At 47.7% G+C, this 17,377-nt stretch overlaps 4 protein-coding genes and 1 pseudogene across 4 annotated transcripts; 3 read left to right on the top strand and 2 right to left on the bottom strand.

Moving 5' to 3' along the window:
- The first annotated feature begins 1,714 nt into the window (after nucleotides 1–1,714).
- LOC120650680 (NDR1/HIN1-like protein 6) lies at nucleotides 1,715–3,085 on the top strand. Its single transcript, XM_039927892.1, has one exon. It carries the CDS (start codon nucleotides 1,991–1,993, stop codon nucleotides 2,819–2,821), a length of 831 nt encoding a protein of 276 aa, XP_039783826.1. The 5' UTR covers nucleotides 1,715–1,990; the 3' UTR covers nucleotides 2,822–3,085.
- A 764-nt stretch (nucleotides 3,086–3,849) lies between these two features.
- On the top strand, nucleotides 3,850–5,931 carry LOC120650683 (reactive oxygen species modulator 1-like). The gene is made up of 3 exons (XM_039927895.1): nucleotides 3,850–4,120; nucleotides 5,141–5,178; nucleotides 5,586–5,931. The coding sequence occupies exons 1-3, from the start codon at nucleotides 4,045–4,047 to the stop codon at nucleotides 5,697–5,699; spliced, it is 228 nt and encodes a 75-aa protein (XP_039783829.1). The 5' UTR covers nucleotides 3,850–4,044; the 3' UTR covers nucleotides 5,700–5,931.
- Nucleotides 5,932–6,265: 334 nt separating this feature from the next.
- LOC120650682 lies at nucleotides 6,266–9,097 on the bottom strand. The gene is made up of 3 exons (XM_039927894.1): nucleotides 8,134–9,097; nucleotides 7,669–7,835; nucleotides 6,266–6,701 (listed from the first exon to the last, which is right to left on the bottom strand). Exons 1-3 carry the CDS (start codon nucleotides 9,049–9,051, stop codon nucleotides 6,494–6,496), a joined length of 1,293 nt encoding a protein of 430 aa, XP_039783828.1. The 5' UTR covers nucleotides 9,052–9,097; the 3' UTR covers nucleotides 6,266–6,493.
- Nucleotides 9,098–9,257: 160 nt separating this feature from the next.
- LOC120650681 (CDT1-like protein b) lies at nucleotides 9,258–13,737 on the top strand. Its single transcript, XM_039927893.1, has 8 exons — nucleotides 9,258–9,472; nucleotides 10,240–10,598; nucleotides 10,690–10,809; nucleotides 10,901–11,132; nucleotides 11,359–12,003; nucleotides 12,796–12,994; nucleotides 13,088–13,178; nucleotides 13,314–13,737. Exons 2-8 carry the CDS (start codon nucleotides 10,255–10,257, stop codon nucleotides 13,369–13,371), a joined length of 1,689 nt encoding a protein of 562 aa, XP_039783827.1. The 5' UTR covers nucleotides 9,258–9,472; nucleotides 10,240–10,254; the 3' UTR covers nucleotides 13,372–13,737.
- Nucleotides 13,738–14,031: 294 nt separating this feature from the next.
- LOC120647805 lies at nucleotides 14,032–16,726 on the bottom strand (annotated as a pseudogene).
- Between the last annotated feature and the right edge of the window lie 651 nt (nucleotides 16,727–17,377).

Raw genomic sequence — 17,377 nt, forward strand, 5'->3', positions numbered from 1 at the left:
TGTCGCCGGCATCTTCAGGCTGTGCCTTAAATTTACTGACATGGCAGTTATTACCATAACACTTCTCCGACTTAATTATCTAGTACACAGTTTTGCAATTATATTTTCACTGACTGACCTTACATCCTACAGTCATGACCATAAGGGCGCCGCAACGGGCCTTTAAGGGGGCGTTTAGTTCCTTCCCCAAAAATTTTTGGATGTCACGTCAGCATTTTGATCAGATGTCGGGAGGGTTTTTCGGACACTAATTAAAAAACTAATTTTAGAACTCAATTGGAAACCACGAGACGAATCTTTTGAGGCCTTTGACCGCATCATTAGTACATGTGGGTTACTGTAGCACTTATGGCTAATCATGCCCTAATTAGGCTCAAAAGATTTATCTCGTCGTGTACATCCAAACTATGTAATTAGTTTTGTTATTTAATTACATTTAGTGCTTCATACATGTGTTTAAAGGGGAGGTGAAAATTTTTGGGAACTAAACGGGGAATGTCGCTAGTAGTCCACGTCGGAGAGAGAGGAGAAGAAAGAAAAGCGTCGCCAGGCGCAGCGACCCTCGCTAGCACGGCTTTTTTTCATGCCAATGGCCCCAACAATGTGGTTTCCTATGTTCTGACGGAACACGAGGCGTACCATGGCCCACGAGCCAGGCACACACCCACGGTGGAGTAAGGAGCCGTGAGGTTAATAAAATATTTGGGTGTGTGGGTCCCTCAAAATTTAGTAAACTATTTCTATAGCTAGATTGTTAAATAGATTGTCTACTCTCCTATCTATAGACGAGATAGATATATTTATAGAGAGCAAATTTAGGCCATGTTTAGTTCTCAATTTTTTTTAAAATACTTGTCACATCGAATGTTCAAACATATGTATGGAGCATTAAATATAGTTGAAAAAATAACTAATTTTACAGTCTAACTAATTAGTATGAGATGAATTTTTTAGACTTAATTAGTTTATAATTAAATATTATTTATCAAATAACAATGAAATATGCCACAGTACCAAAATTCAAACTTTCTCGCGAGCCTTACTGTACCTTCGCGGAGTGCCCTAAGCTATGCGAAGCTGCCCGCGTCTAAGTCTTCCGTTACCGGAAACCGCAGTCATCTCGCAAGTGGTTGCGCAGTTATTACTCACACTCAGTTATAGTCAACATCTTGTAATAAAAAGCGTTAAGCGCTCAGCAACATGCTCGGCACTACTACTAACAACAGTCACCTTGACCTAGCCACCGACCGGGCAGAGCCTCTCATCAGACGGCGGCGGGACGCGGAGCGGCAGCGTGAAGCCAGAGCCGCCGCGTTGCTGCGTGGGGCGGGCAGCTCTCCGCCGACCCGACTCGCCGCGTGCCGGCGCGGTGGCTGCAGCGTCCCGATCACAGGGGCGTCACGCGCGGCCCGTTTCCGTGTGCGTTTCGTGCGCCCCATGTGCAGCATGGTGCATCGGGCATGGAGCCGTCTGCGTCCGTCCCCCACCCCCCCGTTGAGAAAAAGGCAGCCGCGCCGACGCGTCTCGGCCGCCACCAGCCGCTCCCCGCTCCCTTCCACTTGCTGGCTTCCACGCGCCATCCCAACGACCGGCGCGCATAGTGTCGTTGGGGGCTGGTGGAGACTTCACGTCCCCGCCTCCCTCTCCTTCCCGTCGCCTTCACCCGACACGCGCACATAAACCCTGCGCGGCTGCGCCCCGCCTTCACAGACAAGCCTCCCCTCCCGGCCTCCCCTCCTCAACAAGTCAACCGCCTTTCCACCTCCTCGCCACCGCCCCGTAGTGGGCTAGTGGCGTGAGCGTGACGCCTAGTCCCGCGCCGCTGCTCCTGCTATATACAAAGAGAGCCGCGCGGGTCTCTGCGGCGAGGAACGGAGTGGGGAGGGGGAAGAGCGAGCACGCACGCGGATCCCTTTGCTTCTGCCGCGGATAGAAGAGCCTGCAGCTGCTGGTGCGCATAGCTGCGCCTGCTGCTGTTGAAAGTCCGGCCATGGCGGACCACCAGAGGATCCACCCGGTCGACCTGGAGGCCGGCCGGAACCGCCCGTCGGCGCCGCTGGTGCCGAGCGGCTCCTTCCAGTCGGACAAGGGCGACCCGGCGCAGCGCGCGAGCAACCAGCAACAACAACACCAGCAGCGGGGCCACGGCGGCTACGGGCACGGCCCGCTGCCCCCGCCGCCGCGCCGCGTGGCGCCGCCTGCGCCGCCGCTTCCGCCGCCAAAGCGCCGCGGCCGGGGCTGCTGCTGCCGCTTCCTCTGCTGCGTCGTCGCCACCGCGGTCGTGCTGGCCGTCCTCGCCGCCGCGGCCGCCGCCGCACTCTACCTCATCTTCAAGCCCCAGGCGCCGCGGTACTCGGTGGACCGCCTGGCCGTGTCCGCGTTCCAGGTCGACCCGTCCACGCTCACGGCGCGGGCGGCGTTCGACGTGACGGTGACGGCGGCGAACCCGAACGCGCGCATCGGGATCCACTACGGCCGCGGGTCCAGCCTGAGCGTGTGGTACGGCCCGTACCCGCTGGCGCGGGGCGCGCTGCCGGCCTTCTACCAGGGCCGCCGCAACACCACGGTGCTGGCGGTCGCCATGGCCGGGGAGGTGCAGCTGGCCAGCGCCGCCGTGTCCGGGATGCGGGACGCGCAGCAGCAGGGGGCCGTGCCGCTGGTGTTCCGCGCCGACGTGCCCGTGCGCGTCCAGCTCGGGGGCCTCAGGCTGTGGAGGGTCACCGCCAGGGTGCGCTGCGACCTCGTCGTCGACAGGATCATGGACGTCAGCAGCCCCATCAAGATCAAGGCCAGCAACTGCAAGTTCGGCTTCAAGCTGTGACTTTGCGGTTCCTTCGTGTTGCTGAGCCTCTAGATTTCGTTGGGATTTCCTGTTGGGACTTGGGATTGGGAGGTACTAGAGTTGCTGCGTTGGATTGGATTCTTTGGGCAGAGCAGAGAGCTCCTGGCCGTGTGGTTTTTGCACACGTGCGCTCCAGCCCCCAACCGTGGTGTTCATCTTGTGTACAGATTGTAGCATACTGTATTAGTAACATTATTACTACTGTTAGAGAGGAATAATACTCGTGGCTTTTTTTAGAGTTCATTTCACCATTTTCACCTGTTCTTTGAGCGAGATTTCCACGACTGCTGAGCTGAACAATGCAGTACTAGCTGACAGCGACCAAATGACTCTACCATTGCTCGACAGGGCAGGGGAGAGACTTACTACAAGTGCACCAATCGACCAGCGCCCAGGATCCAGATGTGTCGCTCGCAACAATCGACCGCTGATAACGCCAGGCGCTGAACCCTGACGCATGGTGCCATGGTGATTTACAAGTGCACCAATGGCCCAATGCTCAGCTGCTCCACCTAAAAGCGATAGCGAAGTGAGAAATGTAAATTAATTTGCGCCATGTATGAGCTGCGAAGTCAACACGGTTCACCTGCCCCAAAGTAGTCTCCAACGTAATAATGTAGGCATTGATCCAGAAGGTACCGATCGATGGACGATGTTTACGGATCCGTGCAGTCTCGCTCTCTCTGAACTTCTGAAAAGTCATCAAGTCAACTTGCAGTTTAGCCTCTCTCTCTAACAGTCTACCACTTTATTACCTGCCCTAAGTCCAAGTTCGTCAAGGAGGAGCGCGTTCTTGCTCCGTGCGGACCACTCTCTCCAAATTTAGATCCAGGAGTAGTACATTACAATGCAAGTTTTAAATCCTACATTACTTAAAAATATATTGTGCATTAACAAATTCTTGGGTCACAATCAACACGCACTATTTACTTCTAATCCAAGAAAACTTCTCCTGGGACAGCCCCGCCCAACCCGAGGCCGGAAAAAGACTTGCGCGAGACGCCGCGACAGCGACCCGGCCCATAAACGCGCGCTGCGAACGGGCGACCTGGATTATCCGCGCAAGAAAAAACAAAGAATTCCGCGAGGAAGGCAGCAAGCCAAGAGCCAAGAGAGGTGTCCACCAAAAAAAAAAAAAAAGAGCCAAGAGAGGTGGACGAGAGCGCGGCGGCGGCGGCGGCGGCAGAGGCCGAGAGGAGGTGATGGCGAGGACGGACAGCTGCCTGGCGCGCGTGGGCGCCGGAGCCGCCATCGGTGGCGCGGTCGGCGGAGCCGTCGGTGAGCCCCCCTTCCTCCCTAAAACCTTAAACCCTAGCCCTCTATCAATCCGCGCGAAGTGGTCCGGGTTCGCCCGTGGATTTGCGGTAGGTTGAGGTGGACTAGTGTGCGATTCGAGGGATCTTCTCGCGCTAGCTGCTGATCCGTGGTTCGCCTGGTTAGTTGGGGGGCTCTGCGGCCCCAGATGTGCGAGCCACGCAGCTTTGTGAGGAGTTCCAAGTTTAGGGAGTAGCAGCTTTCTGGAGGCTGAAGTACTGGACGATGCCTCCTGATCGATGCTCTAGTTGGGGGTTGTTTGCCCAATCGCGTGTGCTTTAAGGGTTGTTGCTCGTTTGGTGAATCTGCTGCTGGTTGTTAGGACTTGGGATGAAAAAATGTACTAAGATTTTCTATTTGCTTTTGACTGAATGACTTCTAGTATCAAAAACCGTTCAAAGCACTGTGGAATGTACTCCGTCCCCATTAGTATAATTGGATTTTGGTTTTATTTGCTGATTTGGACTTCATAATGGAAAGATGACAGCGATTTTGCGATTGTTTGTATGTCCCCACTTATTGGTATTTATGTTGAAAAGCTATAGTTCCACCTGGTGGTTTTGTACTTTCCTCTGTTGAAAAGGGTTGGATATGATCGTTGTTGTATTAGGCTACTAGTCTCTGGCATTCTTACATTTCTAGTTATTGCTTTTGGGTATTGTATAAGGCAGAAAAGACTCTCCTCTGGAAAGTATTACTTTTTAGGCATGTTTTTACAGCATGTGTTAGAGGACCAGTGCTTCTACCGTGGTCAGCTAACATGCTTGGCTTCTTTGCTTCTTCTGGGAAACAACTCTGATACAACTGTTTAACTCAAGATGTAGCTCTAACGGAAAGTTGCGTGTAACTAGTTCTCAAGCCTACGCGCTTCCTAGGATATGAATATCACGAAAATAAATGGCATTTTGTTTCCTTCTTTCTGCTGCCACTGCCATAGGATATGAGTACCGAGTTCATAATTGGCATGTTTTTCCTTCTGTGTAGGTGCTTGCTATGGAACTTTTGAGGCATTCAGATACAAGGTGAGCATACATTGTTTGCTTTCTTATGTTGAAAATTGCTTTGTGGTAGTGCTTTTATTTGATTCCCTTTTCAATATTTGATTATTTGGTTTTGTGTCATTCTTTATGAACAACATTCATAAATTATTAGATGTCGTTGCATCAAAATATTTGAAACAAAATAAATCTATCGTCCTATCTTATAAGACGCAAAAGGTGCTACATATCTTGGTGCTACTGATGTTTTGTTGAAATTAAGCCTTATTTGCCTATTCAATTAACATTAGTGGATATTTACTTTATCAAACTCATGGCATAATGTAGCTTTTGTTGATTTAACTGACAAGAAAAAATGTAACTGAATGCAACTTTATAGTTATTTCTAGGGTTATTGTGGCTGCTTATCAGTGTGTTATTCTGTTTCACAGATCCCTGGTTTGCTAAAGATCAGATACATTGGACAGACCACTGTGGGTAGCGCAGCAATTTTTGGGCTTTTCTTGGGGGCTGGCAGCTTGATTCACTGTGGAAAATCCTACTAGTTCGTGTCATCCTTTTTTTTTTTGAAAAAAATACTCGGTTGATGGGCTTCCCTGGGTGGCCTCAGAGGACGTCTGTGAAAACATTTGTTCAATGTTTATGTACAATTTAACAGCTAATAGCTCAGGGTGGATAGAACAATCATGCTATTTGATATGCCGGTCCTAGTTTTGGTGTGGAAATAAAACCCATGTTCATCTATACGCTTGAATCATCAATTCCTGGATGCATCTACTTTCTGATGTTATTATACCATCTATATGAATGTTTTGCTTGATAAGGTACCAAAAGTATCTTAAAACGTCTTCACTGACAGCTATAATGCTATTCGTGGAGTGGTAGCGTTTGGCGCAACATAAAACATAGCTACTCTGAAGGGTGATTAGTCGTCTAGCTTGTTTTTTTGGGAGCTTGTCCAGTGAGCTGAAATTATCACGTACGAGTATGACTTTGTCATGCATTCAGTCGTTCATCCACACCTATGCGCTGAAGACTTCAAAACTAGTGCCACACATAATGATCGACTTTGACGTCACAGGGACACTACGGAGTATAGGACAGTAAGAAGTACAATAAATGAAAACACTATTCTCACTCCAAAAAACTTCAATGGATCAGGACCATATGAAGTTATGTACAAAGCAAGCAGGACCAGAGTAGACATCACTGCACCGTAGCTCTCCGAATATAGCACAACTAAAATGACTACAACTTCAGGTAGATTCATGTTCCGGAGGGACAGAATTACAACGCTTGGATCTCGAACACCTACACCTTAGTTCATGCCCACCTTCTGTTACAGACCTATCAACGCCCGAGGTCTGTGCTCGATGGTTAGCAACGGCATACCAGACTGTGAAACAGCCCTTACAAACCCCATGTTAGCAGTCAAAGTTGGAGCACGCCAATGGTCACCTGTACCGAAAACAACTTTACTCTTCATCGCGAGCTTTCTTGTGGTTGGAAGATCCATCATACGTGCTGAAGGACTGTCTGGGATAACACTGCAGGCCCAAAAGCGTTGGTCAGTATTCTGTAAGATACTGGTTGCGTGGTTGGAAAAAACGAATTCAAGGTCATTTGCAAACACAGGATATGATAATAGTAACGTATGGAAAATACTAGAGTTTCTAGTCCAGCACCAATCTAGTATGGACAGGAAAATATTAGTTGAATCGGAGAACAAAATATTTGTGCAGATGAAGAGGGAAGGTGAAACAGGCAGCTAGCAGCCGCAGTATGTTTCATTCCAAGTTACTAGAAGCTAAAGCAGTTTTCAATTATCTACCAATTTAGCAAATCAAGTGTAACAACATAGATGTCATAGCGAGTTCTACCAATTTATGTTGAGGTCCATTAGGCTAGCAAGTTACTACAAAATTTTACTTGGCAGCCAGTAAAGGCCCACAACTCCACAAAATTCAAGGGTGAAATGACAAATCATTGAGTACTTTTACTTCTAACAATCTTACCCCAGTGCATCTACATATTATTCAATATATAAAGATGACATAGCGAGTTCTACCAATTTATGTTGAGATCCATTAGGCTAGCAAGTTACTACAAAATTTTACTTGGCAGCCAGTAAAGGCCCACAACTCCAAAAAATTCAAGGGTGAAATGACAAATCATTGAGTACTTTTACTTCTAACAATCTTACCCCAGTGCATCTACATATTATTCAATAAATAAAGATCAGAAGAACAAAGAAAATCATTTGTCAGCTACAATTGGGCACTACATGCACCAGAAATGAAATCCACATAAAGATAGGAAAAGAGCAAAAATCTGCCTCACAAACTTGATAATGTGTTATTTCTCAAAGGGAAACCTGATGATGGGTTATGTCTTAAATGCTGTATGCAATATTATGGTAACAGAAGAATCGTCTTCAAAACTAAAGATGAGGGTTGTTGATGGCACAATATACTGGATCTTGAATAACCAAATTAGCTATGGAACAGAACTTACGTGAGTTGTTTCAGTAAGTGTCTTGCTCTGATTTTTTCCTCAGGCCCACCACACATCGAAACAATTTCTTTGAACTCTGAGTTGACAGATTCACATATGATGCATTGCTTACCCTCAACTGCTTTACCCAGCTCTAGGAGTATTGGAAACTGCAGTTCGGATTGTGCCTACAAGCAAAGCATGGAATGATTCAAAGATACGATCTACTGCATGAGGTTCTTTTGCAAGTGCACAGTTCTCTAGTATAGTAATTCACTCTTTCTATTACCATTTATCAATTTGGACTGCAGAAACATATTTCTGAAGATTCAAGTAAAGTCTTTGGTGTGGGCTTCCTTATACAAATTGCAACGAAACACAATTAAATCCATTTAGTTGATTACAGTTAACAACTAAATAACAACATTTAGAACTGGGGAACGAAATACTAGCTTCTATACTGTAGAACGAACATTTCCAAATGACCTGATCCATGACGAACTTGTAGTTGCACTTGAACCTTGCCCTGGTCACTGCCTCCGGCGCGGCCATCAACTCCCCCACTCCACCGTTGCTGATCCCTGACACTATAGCAACCAGGGCCGTGGTGTCCAAATTCACCAGCTCCCTCGATTCCCTCCACATCTTCCCCACGAAGGCACCAAACGCTCCCTCAAAACCCAAAGGCACCTCCTCATCATGACTTCCCTCAGCCACCGTGGCCTCCGGAGGCAGCAAAACCTCGCCAGCACCCTCCACGACATCAATCACGAACGCCCTGAAGCTTCTCATCTCCTCACTCGCGTTGAAGCTGACGGCAACCCACCCTTCCTCGTTCCCGTCCTCCGAAACGCCGACGAACTCCGCAAGCAAGTCGGTCTCCACGGCCCCGAACCCCTCCGCGAGCCCCAGCGCGACGTCCGCGCCGACACCGCGGGAGAAGGCGAGGAGCAGCTTCTCGGGTCGCGTGGCGGGCGGCGCGCCGCACGCGGCGTCCAGCACCGCCGCGACGCGGGCGCGGAGGCCCCCGCGCGGGGCCCAGGCGAGCCTGGCGGGGTTGCTCGCGGAGACGAGCGCCCACGCGGGCCGGCCGCGGAAGGCGCAGGCGAAGTCGACCCCCGGGCGCGGAGCGAGCCGAGACGGGCTCCGCACGGCCGGGTGGGTGAGGAGGAGGTGGAGCGCTGCGAGGTGGGGCAGGTTGGAGGAGAGCGGCGCCGCGGGGTCCGGGCGGGGGGCCGAGGCGAGGAAGCCCAGCTCGGCGGTGACGAGGCGGAGGAGGGAGCGGAGCGCGGGATGGCGCGGCAGGTCCGGCGAAGCCGCGAGGCGGCCGTGCAGCGCGCCGCACCGCGCCCGCGCGAGCTCCAGCTCGGAGTCGGCGGCGCACGGTTGCGGAGGAGCATCCATCCTCGGCGGCAGGTCGCTGCGATCCGGGTTTGGCCGAGTTGGGGAGAGAAACGCGAGGAGAGCAAGAGGTTCGTGGGCTCGATTGGGCCGGCCCAGCTGGAGCAGAACGCGTGGGCTGGAAGCGGGAAGCACAGACAGAATGGCCCAGGCAAGTGGTTGACGCTGGCGTATAAAAAGGGCCACAAATATAGCCGTTGGGCTCGATCTGGGCGTTGGCGTTCGCTTTTTTGCTCCGCCATTTTTGGCTTCCTCTTTGCCCATCCGCTTTCCGCTCCCCCCGACATCTCTCCAGTCTCCACAACGGCACGCCGCACGCTCCCGCCCGCCGCCGCCGGCCAACTCCCGCGGCGAATCCTGCGCCCGAGGCGCCGCCCCCCCTCTGGATCTGAGACGCCGAGCGCTCCGCGAGCTCTAGCCGGAGGTAAATTTCTGGGATCTGGGTCCTCTGTTTGCTTGTGCTTCGTGAATTCTGCGACGCTTTCGCTCGGTCTCCAACTCGGATTCGCTCTCCGGCGTGGTGTCATTTTGGCCTTCGCAGTCGCCTGCCGTTGGTTCGAGTGGGGCGGCGATTTCTGGTCAGCAGGTGTGTTGTGTGATTGTGTCCTGTGGCCTGTGCTAGTGGAACGTCTAGGGTTTAGCGGAATTAGTGAGCAGTTTTCACTCAATTTGTTTTAAGTTACTGTGCTAAATTGTTTCGACACGTTTTTTAGATTTAGTAGCGGGTTGAGAAGGTAGAATTTCATATTTTCTTTTAGCACACTTCATAGTACAGTAGTAGATTGTAGATATCTCTGTCCAGTATCTGTTTTCCCCTGAGGCTTATGGTGTGATGTTTAGAATTTGAGATAGCTCACATCCTGCAACGTTCTTGTCACTAAATTCTTGTGTATACAAAACTCTAGATTTGACTTCAACAGATTTGTCTATATTTCCATGAGTAGAGAATTTGTGATTTCTATCTTCTGTAATAAATAATTTTTACTGGAGTGGCTGTGATTAGATGGTTGTGAAATACCTTGGTGGTGTTACTAGGGGGATATAGGCATGAGTATGACCATACTAGTGGATGTTTGCTACCCTTGGCTAGCGTTCTATCATACTGTCTGCAGTTCACCCATGTCCTTCTATGCATTTTGCATTTGTGTTCGATTTAGTTTAAAGCATATAACTTATGATCCCATTATGTAGTGTTTGGAGCTGAAAATGAGTGAGGGTAATACTACTCAGCTTGACCTTGAGAAAGGATTGCCTCAAATTTCTAATGATAATGACTCAAGTAGCCCTTCAACAATACACAAGATGAAAGCTGACATGGAAGATTCTGGAAGCAAAATTGAATCACCCACTCCAGAGAAGCTTGAATCTAGAAGCAAAGGGGTTGTTGTGAGTTCACTAGCAAGGAATTTGCTTGCAGAGAGGTACAAAGACAAATTTGCAAACCTGCTGGGGGAAGATGAGGATGACACAGATGATGAAGACTATAATGACAGTCTTTCACCTGGTATTAGCCGACCTCTAATTTCAGGAAGCATTGAACTCCTTGAGAAGTGAGCCATTTTACTTTTTATCTCAATACATCATGCATCTCATATCTCAAACATCTGATTTTTCACCTTGTCTTTCTTATTCACAATGCAGACACAAGGATTTGCTGAATTTTTTCAATAGAATGGAAAGTTCTATAAGGTTGCTACGGTTACAGAAGAAGATGTCTACATTTAAGAATATTGCCACCCAGGTGGAAGTACTCACAAAGAGGTACAAATTATAATGAAACAATCTGTATGGATTATTATTTTTTATTTGTTTTTTTTTGTTGCAGTTGGATGGTAATCTTTCTGCATTACAGGACATTCTCATACAGTCATTTGGCCCAGATGAAGCATTTATTTCCAGAAGCAATCCAGATAAAGAGGATACTCTTACATGATGAGAAAAGCTTATGCATGTATCCTGAGATGGAAATCACACTTGTCATGGATGTTGTGGAATGTACAAGTCCAGATCAGTCTCCATCAATGGCAATTTGCGAGGCGTTTTACTCAAAGCTTTTGAATTTTTTGGATGCTCAACATATTAAGGTACTAAACTTGATTTAACTTGGCCTTGCTCAGGTGGTTGTTTAATTAATAGAGTTTCACTGTACAATATTTTTCTTAGTTTGATCTCTAACTGAAATTCTTTCATCGCAAGTGAGCCTTTTTAAGGTGTTATATCTGTATGGGCCTTTTTAAGGTGTTATATTATATTAGTCTTCAGGCCATGATAATTTACTCAGCATTTTAGTTGCGTTTGTTATGTATGCAGGGTACAGACATTCCTGAGGCAATCCTACCAGAACCCTTCAATTCAAGGTCAAGGGAGAAGTTATATCTTCAGGGATCTGATGGACATGCTGCTGAGCCACCTCTGCAGGGCACCACTGAGGATGGATTGTCACATGCTTCCCACTTCCCACAAACTTTTCAAAAACTCATATCACAGAAAATTGTTGCTGATGGAACAGAAAAGACTCAATTGCTATCTGATCCAGCAGAACTGAGTTCTGTGCATGCTTATGATACGGAAGGGACAAACAGAAGCCCTAAAAAGCAAGACATGCATTCTCCAGTTCCAGTGAACTCTGAAATTTCTGCTACTCCAAGCCGCCATTTGATCTCTTGTTGTCAAGAGAGCACACCAAAACAAGGGACATCAGAATCATCATTTTTGGCTGGAACACCAGCAATGCAGACACCAAAAAGGCCATTGCCGACTTCACTTGAGAAACTTGAGACCACATGTGGACACATTTCTGAACCACGTTCAACCAGTTCAGCCCGCAGATCACTGAATACATCGTTAAAATTTGAAGGAGGAAGCCTGTCTTATCACGATGGAATGGAACATGAGGCTACAGCTAAAAAGGACGTGTTCTCAGAAGATTCATCTAGTTCCATCAAGTCACTAGAGGTACTGATCTGATTTCGTCTGTAACCGGAAAGTCCCGGGTTCGAGCCCCAGCCTCTGCACATTTGTGTGGGTAAGGCTTGGGGCTTAAAAACAATCCTTCCCCAGACCCCGCACAGTGCGGGAAGCCTACGGCACTGGGTACGCCCTTTTTAGATAGAATTGTATTTGTTCTATATGGATTAGCACATAACTAAATGCTGGAGGACCACCGATGCGGTAGTCAATATATTACCTAAGTTAGATAACAAAATCCTTGTGCTTGGATTCTGATTTCTGGAAAAATAAAAAACTAATGTGCAATGGAGCAACTATGGACACTGGACAGCCTGGACAGCTCTTTCTGCATTCAAATGCGTGATTTTCGTTATAGGATTGGTAAACAGCGTCGAACTACCTTCATCTAAATATCTAATACAATATTCAGGAAACAGCTATCCGTGTCTGTTCAATAATACATAGAATGTTGACAGTGCAGTAGTTGATGCTATGGAAATAAGCCAGGTATTAGACTACAAATAACCAGTAGTAGCTTACTGATAAACTTGGTACTTATCCAGCGATAGTTTAGTCAGATAGAATGACTTTGCCTGTACAAATGCATTAAAAAAATAATGTATTCCTGTTTTTCAAGTTATGTCATGGTGTATGACTAATAGATGTCTTCCTCCTGCTGTTTCTTTTAGTTCTTTTTTGTGACAGTTGGAGGACTTGCAGAGTTTTACCTATCAAATAAAAAAAGACTTGAGTAACTCTAAGCTAATTAATTTCTTTGATGTAACTTTTTCCTTGCAGGATAATGATCTTATCTCCTTTACTTATAAAGACAAAACCAATCAAATAGACCCAGTGGAAACCCAGGAAAAGATAGCATCGCTTCGTAGCACATTTGACATAGTCTGTGATATTTCTCGTTCTACCAAGAATTCTCTAATCACTAAACAGGAACTTTTCCACTATATTCTTGCCAACAACTTGGAGATTGAAGAGACAGGTAATGATGAATTGATTATCAATGTAACAGCTGCAAATTATACTTGATATTTCCTGAGTTATGCTGATTGTGTGTTATCCTTCTCCACTCCAGGGGAGATAGAAGAGCAGCTGCATATTTTAGAGGATCTGGCTCCCGACTGGATATCTAAGAAGGTGATAAATGGAGGGGAAATACTTTACAGGCAAGTTTCACAAGCGTCCCTTTTTGCTTGCCGATGTTCTTGAGTTGTATCATCTGGTATTACTAGCATGCATACTTCTTTTTTTTTTTGTGATTTTCAAGGGAATACTGACAGCTATTTTCTTTTCATTGGCAGCATTGTACCTATAACAGATCAGAGTTCAGTTCGGGCAAGGCTTGTTGAAGCCGTATGAGATAGCTACGATTGGTTCAAAGCTGAAGAATCCACCTGCTACTATGTATGTACCACTAATGAGACCCATCAAGCAGCCCTATTAGCCAATTTACCATCATGGAATCCTCTGGATTGCTCGTCTGATTCGACTTCAATTGAGTCGTAACAGAAGCAGATGGGGTTCCTCAGTGCAATATGTGTTCTTGTTGACCCTTAAAAAAATGCTAAAATTGTTGTGATGCTCGAATTCACAGCTGAGTATAATTTGGCGCTCAGATTTGGTGCACCCCAGATTCCCAGTGTCCGCGTACTTGCTGTATGAGCTTTCTGTGGTAATCCCTAGTACTCAGCTTTAGAACCTGTGGAATTCAATTTCCCATTAGCATATCTCCTCTTTGATACGTAGTGAAAGTGCAGCACTAGATTATTGGTGCCGGGTTCTTACTGGGATACGTCACTATTCACACCATTCCGTGATGTTAAGCTCTGTAAATTTAATACTGGTGTCAAGCGCATTGCTTGCTTCATAAGTGTTCATTCACTCTGTTCACTGCAACCAGTCAACGGTGTTTTTTTCTTACACCAAACTAGCAGCAGCCACCGCCCACCAGTCAGTCAGCAGTATTTTTTTCTCACAACAAATCAGCGCCAATCAGCACAGCAAACAGAGTGATTATAAGCTGCATATGCTCTATTTATTCCATATACAATAATAATATATCATACAATACACTAGTGCAGGGCAATGAGCCCATTGACCTGTATCCTCTAATCACAGCATGTGTCAAGTGCCAACAGAAAGAGCCGACACAATCACCTCAGACTCACTCCTCAGACCAGGTGATGTCCACCATGCCGACGCTCTGGTCGAGCCCCAGGGCGTCCCAGACCGCTGGCGAGGCGTCGACGATGTTGTTGTCGCAAGGCGGCTCGAAGTTGTGCTCGTCGTCGCAGCCGTGCACGGAGTCGCACTCGTCCACCACCTTGGCGTACACGGAGTTGCCGTTCGCGGAGATCTTGATGCGGTGGCCGCAGCGCGCCATGTTGCTGAACCACCCCGTGGAGAGCGCCACCACCTTCTCCTCGTCGCTGTGGTAGGCGTTGTCGCACTCCGACGGGCCGCCGCCGTCCTTGCCCTTCTCGAAGCTGTTGAGCGTCAGCACGGCCTTGGTGCTCGCCGTCACCGGCGGCGAGCACCGGTACTGCGGGTACATCTTGCCGTCCTCGCAGCAGTCCGGGTCGTTGCTCTTCTCGCAGTTGCCGGACTGGCCGGGGAGGTACCCGCTGGCGCGGCACACGCCGAGGCCGGCGCCGGGGCGGAGGGAGGACGCCATGTGCGACGTGGAGAGCGCGACCAGGACCAAGATCGCCATGGTGGCTGCAGCTCTGGCAGTGACCATCTTTGCTTCCCTGGAAAATGAAATGCTCAAACTCTCCCTGTTTTTCTTATTTCCTGTGCTCTGGTTTGCTTGCTGCTTTGAGATTAGTCGGGCATGGGATTATATAGTGGTCTTTCCGTTTGTTACATCAGTATGAACTTGCGTTGATGCACATGACGTACCGAATGGTTTGATGGATGTGATTACCCGAGACGGCAATCCGGGCACGACCTAGTTGTTTTTCTCCGTGCCGTATGAAATGGTTTGAACTCGTTCGATGTGAACACGTGGAGAGGATTTATTGTACACAGGAACGCGGGATCTGCATAGGTTAATTTCATATTCAAATTGGTAAAATCGGAAATCTCAAAGAATTTGGGAGTTCCGGTCTTTTATACAACACGACCCAATCCACAATTTGTTCTACACAGCAACCTGGGATGTGCATAGGTTACATGATAACAAGCTGCTCCTCACCATGCTGTAGAACAATTTCTGTTCATCCCTTCTAGTTGGCACATGCAAAGTCTAATTCTCCGCAGCCCATTTTACACTCCGGACAGGCCGAGTGTGGTTTTTAAACCTTGCTACGCACGCAACATTTCACTTCTCAACCGTCAACTATGAAAACAACTTTTTTAACGTAGACTTAAATTGTGGTTCGAAGACATGGCATTAACGTTGGTTAAATAGTATTTGAATTTTTAAGTTGAGAAAAGTTTGCTTTTTTACCAAGAAGTATTTGTAACCTAAACAAACTTTTCATAAGTGAAACAAAATATAACTGGAAAAATAAATAGACAATGATTAAAATAAAACCAAACATTTTTCATTATGTTGATCAAAATAAACACCATACTAAATCGATTTAGGTTCTATCTAACTAATCCTATGCACAGTTTCTAAAAAAAATCAATCGTTATAAATTATGAAAATTTGGAAACTATGCCTAAATTTGGAAATTTTAGTATACCACTTTAAACAACTATGGAAAAAAATTGAAATGCATAAATGAAAATTAAAAGAACAAGTTGCGTCTGGTAGGGAATATAACAGTTTAGTTAGCATGCAATACCTTTTTTTTATCTAGTGTCACAATCGATTTCAAATATGTAAAAATATTTATGCCACATATATTCCATAACACGTCAGAGAAAGAAATCCAAAGTTTTCAAAGATAGTTTTGTAAAGGACTACAATACTATCATCCCTCGCCACGTCTCCAAAGATAGTTTTGTAAAGGACTACAATACTATCATCCCTCGCCACGTCTCCACATCGACACAAAAAACATTCTAAATTCGGTAAAATTTAAAATAGAAAGTTTAACTTTTGATGGCGGGAAAATGAAAGATATCGTACAACAATCATGCAAACCATACCCCCATGAGCACATTTAAGAGCTTGAGCTGAACGTGAGCACTTATGTTGAGTCGAGAACTCGAACCCCGACCACTCACTCCTCCTCAGACCAGGTGATGTCCACCATGCCGACGCTTTGGTCGAGCCCCAGGGCGTCCCAGACCGCCGGCGAGGCGTCGACGATGTTGTTGTCGCAAGGCGGCTCGAAGTTGTGCTCGTTGTCGCAGCCGTGCACGGAGTCGCACTCGTCCACCACCTTGGCGTACACGGAGTTGCCATTGGCAGAGATCTTGATGCGGTGGCCGCAGCGCGCCATGTTGCTGAACCACCCTGTGGAGAGCGCCACCACCTTCTCCTCGTCGCTGTGGTAGGCGTTGTCGCACTCCGACGGGCCGCCGCCGTCCTTGCCCTTCTCGAAGCTGTTGAGCGTCAGCACGGCCTTGGTGCTCGCCTCACCGGCGGGGAGCACCGGTACTGCGGGTACATCTTGCCGTCCTCGCAGCAGTCCGGGTCGTTGCTCTTCTCGCAGTTGCCGGACCGGCTGGGGAGGTAGCCGCTGGCGCGGCACACGCCGAGGCGGAGGGAGGACGCCGTGTGGGAGGCGGAGAGCGCGACCAGGAGGAACATCGCCATGGCGGCTGCAGCTCTGGCAGTGGCCATCTTTGCTTTCCTGAAAAATGAAATGCTCAAGCTCTCTCTGTTTTTTCTTATTTCCTGAGCTCTGGTTTGCTTGATGCCTTGAGATTAGTCGTGCGTGAGATTATATAGTGGTCTTTCGGCTTGTAACATTACTATGAACTTGCCCTGTGTAACACTCAGCTGTTAATTCACTGCAATTAAGCTAATCAAGGTTATTAGTTTCGAACCTAAATAATAAACCATAAGTTAGCAATCTTTTGGTCAGTCTGGCCCGACCGGTGGACGTTGGACCAACTGTTTTCTTGAGCCCACATCAATTAAACTCCTCTCTCTCTCACCCCCACCAACTCACTTCTCCCTCAGCGAGCTGAGCACGCCTGCTCGAGCTCTCCCCCTCTCATGTTCTCCCCTAAACCCTTGAGCCCAAAACCTCCCACTCCCTTTGATTCCAAGACCTAGAACGGATCAAATCGGCGTGGGGAAGCTTCATCTCCTCGATTCCTTCCCTAGTGTGCAGTGGATCCAGGCTCTCCACGGGGGAAGGGCTCACTCAAGGTATTTTAGCTTGGTTTGGATCGATCTCCTTTTCTAGATGATCTTCAGCGATTTCCTCTGGTCAAACACGTCCAAGTGCACCCCTGAACT

This window comes from Panicum virgatum, chromosome 9K (assembly GCF_016808335.1).
Source record: "Panicum virgatum strain AP13 chromosome 9K, P.virgatum_v5, whole genome shotgun sequence".
NCBI classification, from domain to species: domain Eukaryota; kingdom Viridiplantae; phylum Streptophyta; class Magnoliopsida; order Poales; family Poaceae; genus Panicum; species Panicum virgatum.

Coding starts and splice junctions, on each gene's coding strand:
- LOC120650683 (XM_039927895.1), top strand. CDS start 4,045: ATGGCGAGGACGGACAGCTGCCTGGCGCGCGTGGGCGCCGGAGCCGCC. Junction 4,121..5,140: donor CGCGGTCGGCGGAGCCGTCG/GTGAGCCCCCCT, acceptor CCTTCTGTGTAG/GTGCTTGCTATGGAACTTTT. Junction 5,179..5,585: donor TTGAGGCATTCAGATACAAG/GTGAGCATACAT, acceptor TCTGTTTCACAG/ATCCCTGGTTTGCTAAAGAT.
- LOC120650681 (XM_039927893.1), top strand. CDS start 10,255: ATGAGTGAGGGTAATACTACTCAGCTTGACCTTGAGAAAGGATTGCCT. Junction 12,995..13,087: donor CTTGGAGATTGAAGAGACAG/GTAATGATGAAT, acceptor TCTCCACTCCAG/GGGAGATAGAAGAGCAGCTG. Junction 13,179..13,313: donor GGAGGGGAAATACTTTACAG/GCAAGTTTCACA, acceptor TTTCATTGGCAG/CATTGTACCTATAACAGATC.
- LOC120650682 (XM_039927894.1), bottom strand. CDS start 9,051: ATGGATGCTCCTCCGCAACCGTGCGCCGCCGACTCCGAGCTGGAGCTC. Junction 7,836..8,133: donor ACAAGTTCGTCATGGATCAG/GTCATTTGGAAA, acceptor CTTTGCTTGTAG/GCACAATCCGAACTGCAGTT. Junction 6,702..7,668: donor CACTTACTGAAACAACTCAC/GTAAGTTCTGTT, acceptor TTGGGCCTGCAG/TGTTATCCCAGACAGTCCTT.
- LOC120650680 (XM_039927892.1), top strand. CDS start 1,991: ATGGCGGACCACCAGAGGATCCACCCGGTCGACCTGGAGGCCGGCCGG.